The sequence below is a fragment of the Homalodisca vitripennis genome, unplaced genomic scaffold (genome assembly GCF_021130785.1).
Source record: "Homalodisca vitripennis isolate AUS2020 unplaced genomic scaffold, UT_GWSS_2.1 ScUCBcl_1460;HRSCAF=5126, whole genome shotgun sequence".
In the NCBI taxonomy this organism is placed as follows: Eukaryota; Metazoa; Arthropoda; class Insecta; order Hemiptera; family Cicadellidae; genus Homalodisca; species Homalodisca vitripennis.
In genome coordinates this window covers 77,058-87,500 of record NW_025777590.1, presented here as the reverse complement: position 1 = coordinate 87,500, position 10,443 = coordinate 77,058, and the positions used below count along the sequence as shown (strand labels likewise).

At 33.7% G+C, this 10,443-nt stretch overlaps 1 protein-coding gene across 1 annotated transcript in view; it reads right to left on the bottom strand.

The window, feature by feature from the left end:
- Positions 1 to 2,405: 2,405 nt before the first annotated feature.
- The window catches only part of LOC124371466 (fibril-forming collagen alpha chain-like), a gene marked incomplete at both ends in the record, with an annotated part of 81,324 nt that continues 73,286 nt past the window's right edge, over positions 2,406 to 10,443 (bottom strand). The window contains 4 exon segments of the mRNA XM_046829798.1: positions 2,406 to 2,606; positions 4,640 to 4,841; positions 6,130 to 6,317; positions 8,379 to 8,451. Coding sequence (XP_046685754.1) covers positions 2,406 to 2,606; positions 4,640 to 4,841; positions 6,130 to 6,317; positions 8,379 to 8,451 — 664 coding nt within the window.

The following is a 10,443-nucleotide window of genomic DNA, read 5'->3' as shown; positions in this document are numbered from 1 at the left end:
TATTTTTTGTTGTATACAATAACAATATATTTTAAACTCATATAAAATAAACAAACGTATTAATAATCCTCAAGTATTGGATTATATGATTTGATTTCTTTGTATAACTTTCTGTATATTTTTAGACATAATTATTAATTGATTATTATCCCAAAACACTATGTTAATACAAAAATAGAGTTTTTCTGTATACCCTTTTTTTGAAATGAGTTTATGCACTTTAATATATACATATTGTATATTATTTTATGAATTCTCTATATCATTTTGAATGAATAGAATATAATATGTTATACTTTAAGGTTACACTCCCATTCGTTTTTGATCCTCTCATTTTTTGTATATAGTAACATTTTCTAAAGTTAAATTCTATGCAGTAAGTTTCTGCTCATTCAAACCAGACGTCAGGATAGTTCCTTTCAATGTAATTGAGATACATTGTTTGCCAACTTCCATACAAATCAGTTCATGTCACACTGTATATACATATAAATGGAATATATTTGTCTTCTGCATTCTTATTCTTCCCTTCCTATGTCATTGGCTAAGACATTGTTTGGCAGTCCTTTAGACTGATGGACTATATGGTTAACTTAAAGTATCCATTTTCCGAAAACTTATGATGTTGTGTCGCAAACAAATAAAATATTTGTAAATATTACCAAAACGTTATTTACATTTTCTATAAACGACCACATGAGACTTATTGTTTGTGTTCGCTACGATAATAGCAAATATTTGGACTCCTGAAGGAAACTTATCTTATTTTTGACTTGAGAAAATATATATTCTTAAATATTAAGAAATATTTTGTCATATTTGTCATAGGATCCTTGGGATACAATACAACACGGCCATTAGGATAATCGTAATTTGTTACATGAGATGACTTCCGTCAGTAATATGTATCTTAAATACAGAACTGGCTCCTCCTTCACTCATTCCTCAAACAATTTTATAAAATTCAGTCTTTTCACGTTACTTTTTATTTTACAAACATCAAAAATGTGTGGTCTACATTTATGGTTGACGTAAAATTTTACATCACTTGTACTTTGGAACGCACACTTTTCCGGCTACACTCCTGATCTTATGTATTGTTCTTTAATTGATATTATAGCACTAGAATTTTAATAATGGTCTAAGTATGTATATATGGTTATAAGAAATGCGTAACCAAGCTTCTAATCTACTTTAAATTGTCTAACGTAATTGAGAAAGTATTAGACAAAACAAAAGTAATCCTCTTAATCAATGTGTTGGATCAGTTGATTTGTATGGAAGTAAGTATGCGATGCATGTCAACTACATTACAAACATAGAATTTCAGTTCATAACGATAACACTCTCCAAACATATAGTTCGGTAGAGCAATCCGTTTGATTTTTGTAACAGTTAAAAATAAATGTTGTTTTAATCTTGAAGATTACGAATGAAGTAATCAAATAAAGCTATAACTATGAGGGTAAGATAGGAATATCATAAAAGAACACAAGAAAACATATTCATTATTAATTTCAAGAACGTTGCTGAATGATTAAGGGAAGGTCATATAAAATATCCCCGGAACATAAACCTGTTTATTATTAGTAGTAATACTTCCTTTCTAATATAGTTTTAATACTTCGTTTCAAGTACTATAATAGGTTTACACCGCTCACATCTATAAACCAATCACGTGATTTAGAATTTATAACCTAATAATATTAATACATTATGCCCTAATGTATTTGTTGTAAATGCTCACTTCCTTTACAAAAAATTGCTTATTTCTAGTTTTTAATAAAAATTTAATATTTTTAGGTACAATAGAATAGAATTTATTATATTTGAAGATTTAGTTATATATATATATATATATATATATATATATATATAAATTAGTTTTTCATAACTTTTCATTAGTTTTGTAATTAATAATGGTTATCGGTCAAAAACTAAAATTTAATATTATTTATAGAGGAAAACGCACCTTAAAGTTGTATAGATCTGTATCAATATTTCAAATAAAACCATATATCAATTTAAATATTTTCTTAGAAATGTATAATTATTACTATAATAAATGTTGATTAAAACATTTAATTTAATTTTACTAATACACAAAAGAGTTAAGACACAAAAATTTAAATTTAACGCGACCAGGGTGTCGGACGGAGAGGCACGTTTTTCATTTACTCTCTAGCCGCTCTAAACTACATCAAACTATGGCATGTTTATATTTATGAATACCCTATAAACTATGCAACAACTATCACAAAAATAGTTTCGTCACTTTGTACATAATATTTCTTTTACCGTTCAATCTAAAATGACAAAGGGCACCACAAAGTAAATTTTCGTGCCTTATTAAGAAATGCTGAGTTTAGTTTTACTGGTAAAAGCTGTTTAAAATAGTTCCACACTTTTGCATAATCCTTCATAGGAACTAACCTTAAATCCAGGTTTGATCTCAGATAGCCACAGCTCTTGCTCTCTACCGACATGGGAAATCTGAGGACTAGCGGCAGGTTGCGGCAGGAGACAGGTTAGTTTGTTCTCCATGTCGCAATATACCAGAATGGCGTCCTTGATGTCTCCTTCATTAGGATCCAGCCAATACTCACCTGGTAAGAAATGGAGATGTGAACAACTGAAGTTAATTTAACGCTAAAAAATGATAAAAGTATATTGAAGTAATGCTGTAATATCGCTGAAAAACCACTATGTTACAGACAATTAGATAATTTGGACTGCTCCATGGTTGTCAAAGCATCAGCACTGTAACATCCCAAAATCTCCTCATGGCCTGAAACCCAACAAACTTTGTTGATCCTGTCGAGAAAAAGGAAGCCACCTAGAACAGTCCAAATAAGGTTACAGCTGAACACACAAGAGTCCAACACCTCATTACTGCATGGCTATTATTACACATATTTATTATATTGCTCTTATAGAGTGGACGAAGATTCGCAAAAGCACATTGAATAATGATGAAGACCTCTGGTAAGACAAATATAGATCAATTAAACGTTTGAATCATAAGTTATCTCAATGGTCTCATCCAGCAGTTCCAGTGTTCATGCCACATTTCTTCTTACAATCACCAAATAAGTTACACCTGATGGTTAAGTGTAACTTCTCTCATATCAACCTTCCTCAGAGTCACCACTTACCTTAAGAGTTTTTCAAAGGAAATATTTAATCAGGTATCATGTGCAAGAACATCGTCTCCTTACAGTGAGAGAGGACAACCTGTTTCCTTCGTTTTCCTCCGGAGGTTGTCCAGAAAGTTAAGACAGCATTGTAAGGCAACACCTGGAGTAATTTGGAAAACTCTAGTGATTGCCATGTAGACTATCCTCTGAAATCCTGTCCACCGCTTCATTTACATTGAGCCCTATTGTATTTGGACTTAATCAGCTTAACAACTAACAGTCAGTATTTAGGTGTAACTAGGTTCTTCCACGAGGTACCCAAAATACATTCTTCTGGTCTTTAATTCGAGACGTTGCATGATACACTCCTTAGTAAACGGATTATATCAATTCAGACTTTATTTGGAACTGATTGGTGTAGCAGATTCCATATATGTTTTAGCTATAAATATAAAAGATGTTTTTGTACTAGGTATGAAAAACTATGGATTATTCCTTAGAAGATGGTTTAACATAATGCATCTTAGTGTTCAATCGGGGAAATAGTGCTTGTTTTACTAGTCAATCAGTAAAGAACTACTTATTGCCTTGGTACCGGAAATCATTATTTTTTGAAATCAATATTGTTTATAATTATAAAAAATGTTTAGTGATTTTCTTTTTACTGAAACACAATCTCAAGAGGACCCTTTTGAATGTGTTTTGAAATGTTGCCAGCTAAATTTTGAATCAGATATATGAAACAAAAAACTTTGATTAAAGGAGCTAAAGAACATTTCGGGTCGTATGATGGATGTAAATGTCGACGGAGATATCCTGCTTCAACTTTATTTAACGCGAAACTCACTAAAAAATATAGAATGTTTTTCTCTAACTTCCTCAAATTTGAAATTTTGAAATGGACCATTGGAAACTGAATCAGAGGAATGTTTGTTTTGAGAAGTCTATATGGATAACATCGTTTGACTAAGACAATCTAGAATTACAATTTTGTATTGGAGATACTTGGAAGACTTTTTTACTGTTGTCCAATATGGAATTTGAGATAGAGTAGTCATTATTTTTAAAATCGAGAGCATGATATTTTGTACTGGCGATATTCAATTATCTTAATCAGTTCATTCATATTAAGAGCCATCACAAGTGATCGAAACATACCGTGTTGCGTGAAACAATGTTATAGGAATAACGGATTTTCTTGACTTCTCAGAAGAAAGCAAGTGACGCATCATTTGGCATCTAGTTGAAAGTTAGTCTTATCTGCTTTACCGCAATTTTAAAATTTGGAAAGTGAACAAAAGAGCAGATTTCAGTCCTTGAAATGTCGTGTTTCTTCTTAGCGATCGTAAATGTCCGTAATTCCCTTATCTCTTCTGATCATTTATCGTCTGTAGGGACTTACAACATAGGGCTTTTATCTTGAGTAATAGTTGCCCAATTTTATAACCAAGAAACACTACAAGAATATCTTTAAATAATACACAAAGGTAAAATTTACCGACCATTGGCCAAGGTGGGATAGGCTACTGAAAGGTCTCTGCAAGTCTTTGCTGGGGCACTCTTAGATCCATCCGGTTTCTTGAATCTCTCAAAACTTGCTTTCAGTTGCTGATAAGCCTTCTGTAAGAGGGCACGTCGCTCTTCTTCTGTGACATCGTTGCCAAACAGTCTCGGTGGTTCATCCCCGCTGAGTGGATCCGGACCCTGCATCACAGGTGAGAGACAGAGGTTATCACAGATTGCAAGTAATCCTACTGTGATACTGTGAGACACAAAGTCCACAAATTCTTCAGTGTTCAAAAAATGTTTCAGCTGTTACCAAACTAGAAAGCAGAATATTTTATCAAAATTGATAAAAGGGAAAGATTTCAATAGATATAAAGATTCCATATACCATATACCACAACTAAACACAAATTTCTATAGAATCAAATATGTCCATGACTTTAATGGTTTTTAGTCCCTCACATTACTCTGCTGTAGCCACTGGCTGGACTTGGAATTGGTTTTAGCCAACATTATTATTAGAATTAGTGGCCAGCATAGAATTTGAATCCAAAAACTAATTCTACTCTAGTTGGTTATAGAATATTAGAAAATTTAACACGTGTAGAAGTTTTTGAACATGGGATAGCCTTATTTGTGTACAGTAGATATCCTATCCAATACATTGCATTGTGTTCTGCAATGTTTTGGCAGATCAGTTGTACATATAGTGAAGTGTATCTTTAATTCAAAAAGACACAAACTTGAAATTGAGTATGTGTATATTCTTAAAAATCGAGGATATATATTAAACCGGCGATTTGCACTTAACTTTCACTATTTATTGTGTCCAAAGTAATTTCAATAAAGTGTACAACGAATTTAGTTTTATTTGTACATATATAATATATGCTTTAAAATGTATGCTTCAAGATATATAATCAGGAAATAAAAGATCCAAAGAACTATTTCAGAATTAGACAGAACATTTCTTTTTGTCACAAGACCCTCTACATGCCTTTTAATTTTTTTGCAATATAATCATGTTTCGTGAAATATATCTTTACAGTTATAATTTATTGTATTTCCGATCTCGTATTCTATGGACAATATGAATCACAGTTAGTTTAGAATACCATAAAGTAAACAAAAAATGCTGTACCTAATACAGTGAACTAAATATTTACTCTTTAAACGTAACAATTACTCTGATGGAGGATTTTATTTGACAACGGTGGTTGGCACCATACAAAAATAGTTAGGAATATAAAGGATGCATATTGTATGTATGTGTAAAATTGGTGAAAAATTAGGCAGATAATATTTTTGATCTTGAGTTGGAATCTTCTTTCGAGTGGGTTTAAATTAGACACAACATAAACTTAGATTTTTAACGGCATACAGTATTAATTGTTTGTAACTACAACTTTATGTTCTCTTGATTCGTTTTTTAGTAAACTCTATTAATTCTCATTTATTAGTCGGTTAATCTGTTAATTTAGCATACTTTGTTCGTCCCCTGTTCCAGAAGGGCTGCCAGAGCCGCGGCGTCGTACCCCAGTGGTTCCCCAGCTGGTCCTGGTGGTCCAGGGATACCGGGGGTCCCATCCTTGCCCGGCTCTCCTTGTGGTCCCCTAAGTCCATGCGGTCCCGATACACCCGGAGGTCCAGGATTTCCGTCTCTTCCAGGAGTACCTAAAACCAATGTGTATATAACAAATTTAAGTTTTTTGCTAATTTTTCTAGAAAATATTTATTAATAATATATGCTCTTAGATAAAATAAAAACAGTTAGTAAACTCCTTCAATACGTAGAGGGATTACCGTGAAAATATTCATAAATTATAACAAGTACCTGATGTTTTAAGGAATATTAAAATGGCATATGAGTTTCTGGAGAATACTCTAATACCCCATTTTTGAAAGTACTCGTTTTTATTTTTTGGATTCTTATTTAGAACTGAATATTGTGATTATAATTGTGTTAGGTGCGTCGAATCAATAAAATATCAAAATAAATGTTGTTTCAGCGAAATTCTGTATTCATTACAAAGTATATTACTTATACTACAGTAGTAACAATTCATTGCAAGAGTTATTAAATGTTAGAATATATTAGGCAAAAGGATGAGTTGGAGATAGAGAGCAGCACGCTGAATTCTAATCGGCGTTGTAATATCGCGGTGCAAGGTAGAGGAAATAGCACGCTGAATTCTAATCACCGTGGGAATATCACTGTACAAGGGAGAGTATAGTATTCCGAATTCTAATCGCTGTGGAAATGTCACTGTACAAGTGAATTCTAATCGCCGTGGGAATATTACGGTTGAAGGGAGAGGAGTATAGTATTCTGAATTTTAATCGCTGTGGAAATGTCACGGTACAAGGGAGAAAGAATAGCACACTGAATTCTAATCGCCGTGGAAATATCACGGTACTAGGGAGATGAACATCTATCTGAATTCTAATTGCCGTGGGAATATCACGGTTTCAAGGGAGAGGGGTATAGCATTCTGAATTCTTATCGCTTTGGAAATATCACGGTTCAAGGGAGAGGGGTATAGCATTCTGAATTCTTATCGCTTTGGAAATATCACGGTTCAAGGGAGAGGAGTATAGCATTCTGAATTATAATCGTTATACGGTACAAGGGAAAGAGAACGGCACGAGGAATTCTAATCGCCGTGGAAATATCACAGTATTGGGGAGATGGAACATCAATCTGAATTATAATCGCCGTGGAAATATCACGGTAAGGGAGAGAGGTATAGCATTCTGAATTCTAATCGCTTTGGAAATATCACGGTTCAAGGGAGAGGAGTATAGCATTCTGAATTATAATCGTTGTGGGAATGTCACGGTACAAGGGAAAGAGAACGGCACGAGGAATTCTAATCGCCGTGGAAATATCACGGTATTGGGGAGATGGAACATCAATCTGAATTATAATTGCCGTGGGAATATCACGGTTCAAGGGAGAGGGGTATAGCATTCTGAATTCTAATCGCTTTGGAAATATCACGGTACTAGGGAGAGAATATCACACTTATCTCTAATCGCCGTGGAAATATCACGGTTCAAGGGAGAGTATAGCATTCTGAATTCTAATCGCTTTGGGAATCATGGAAATATTCTGAGTTATCACAGTATTGGGGAGATGGAACATAAATCTGAATTATAATTGCCGTAGTATCACGATATCACGGTTCAAGGGAGAGGATATAGCATTCTGAATTCTTATCGCTTTGGAAATATCACGGTTCAAGGGAGAGGAGTATAGCATTCTGAATTATAATCGTTGTGGGAATGTCGCGGTACAAGGGAAAGAGAACGGCACACTGAATTCTAATTGCCGTGGGATTATCACGGTTCAAAGTAGAGGGGTATATCACGCTGAATTGTAATCACTGTTGGAATATCACGGTTACTAGGGAGAGGGAATATGACTCTGAATTCTAATCACCGTGGAAATATTAGGTCAGAGGGAAAGGGAATAACACGCTCAATTCTAATGTACGTGAGAATATTTCGGTCGGGTTCGTCTGCTCAAATATCTCTAACAAAAGAAAGCACATCATATTTTTTTACTGATAACTCCTTCTATTACAACTGCTTCAATTATTCAATTTCATCGGATACATATAATAACTTATTCATTAGTGATTGCATCTTTACGTTTTAAACATCCATTTAGGGAAAGAATGTGACGTGTTTTACAGATTAATATGTTAAAATAGATTATTAAAATTTGCTCACCCCTAACACTGATTTCTCCATCCTTGCCAGGCAATCCAGGAGGTCCTGTCATTCCTTTGTCTCCAGGAGGTCCCTGCGTTCAATAATTATTAATCAAATATGAAAATAAGTTATAAATACTACGCATATTAATACGAGCATGCCATATTGTTTGTCTCTCGCTGCTTTGAAGACACTTACTCGATTAACAGTGTATCTCGTTTATACCACAAACCAACTTTATATGCTAAATATAAACTAATAAATAAATTCCTAATTAAGTGACTCGAAGATCACCTCAACCTTTCATACCCCAGACAAAGTTTAACGCCTTCAGTGCGTAACGAAACATGTTTGGACAGCCGGGTTAATAATTAGCTGAATACGGTTTCCACAGTCAAGGTTTAAAACATTCAAGTCCAGAGTATTAATGAGTTAAAGTTTCCACTCATTTTCACACTCCTTAGAAAGGTTCTTAAAGAGTTATATACAAAAAACATCCCTGTAGCCGATTTGTTGGCCACTTGAAAACAATGAAGTCTTGAGTATAGAATAAAAAATTCTCGTCTCGTATGAACGTTTCTAATTCCTTGTCGAAGAATATAATTCGTTCAAAGTGTAAAGATGTAATAGGATAAATCAGAAATGTCTCGAAATAATGACAATTTAAAGGCATACTCTGAACCGTTTGCTACTGATAAATCATGATCATGGAAAACTGTATAAAAGAGCAAGTGTACCAGAGTACGAACAGCAGTAAGTCAGAGTTCCGTTATGGACATCGGCTCCAGCCAGCCCCGTAAACTTTCTGCCCACCATCGAAAGGAGTTTCCTTTGTACAGCCGCAATTGCTTCAATTCAATTAGAAACGTCCAATTTGATACAAAACTTCATTCGCGTGTAGTATATCAGAACATATTCTGCACCATATATTCGTGCTTTCTTTTGATGCTACTGTAAGCAGGCCAGTAAAGAGATTTGGGACTTAAGTTGGATTATTTTTATGAGTAACCATGAACCCACAATTTTGCTACAGTTCAACATCTTATAGTAGAATAAATGGCTTATTATAGAGTTAGATGGACTTCGGCGATATTTCTACATTAACGTTGATGCTTTTTTCGATAAAAATATCTTTTCGGAACCATGAATACTTATATTCCAACAATGGCTCTATATTTCTTCAGAAGGAGGACATATCTGGAATCAGCAAACATGAAAAAAAGTTTTATTCAAAGAACGTATTATTTAACCAGGTGAAGCTTAGGGCTAATAAGCATTTTCTAACACTTAACCTGGGGACCAACGGCTTAAAGGTGACTTCCTAACCAACACCAATAGCCGGGCAGGCGGACTGCTTGCAAGGACAGGATTGCTTTAATAGTTACTCATCCAAGCAGCAGCCACGCTCAATGTAGCTTTATCCGGTGCGATAACCGCCGTACCCGCTACATTGCACTGCTTCCAACATTCTAATTGATGTAAGCATCCCAATAAACTAATATCATTTTACCTATATAAATAACAAATGAATAATACTATTACGGAAAAAGAGAAAAGGCATACTTTGAAAAATTGTAGCTCTATAATATGTTTATATGCAGAGTACCTCATAACCCATACCATTTTTGTAATGATATTGACTATAGATAGGAATATTGAAAAGTAAGAAATTAAAATTTAGAATTGCAAGCAAAATTTCCAACAAAAATGTTAAATCACATTAAACATTGGTGAAGTAGCTTGATGCATAAATAACTTTTGAAGTTATCCTGCTTTTCTCTGTTTGTCATGGGTCAACTATAAAATAACATGGCCTATTTAATACCTAGTTCTTTCCAACTTTTGCTGACTGTTCATTTTTTTATTTCATACATGTCAAAATTTCAAAATTATATGCTGTTTTTGTATGGTTAAATTCAGTATTTTCCACGGCTAGTGGGAAAATCACCAAATAAATTGCTGTTGTAAAAAATAACAAAAACATTTGGTAAAGTTTATAAAATTCTTATTATATTTTTCATTGTTTTATCTTTAGTATACGTAGTATTACTAAGCACATGTATTTTAATAATTAAAATGACAC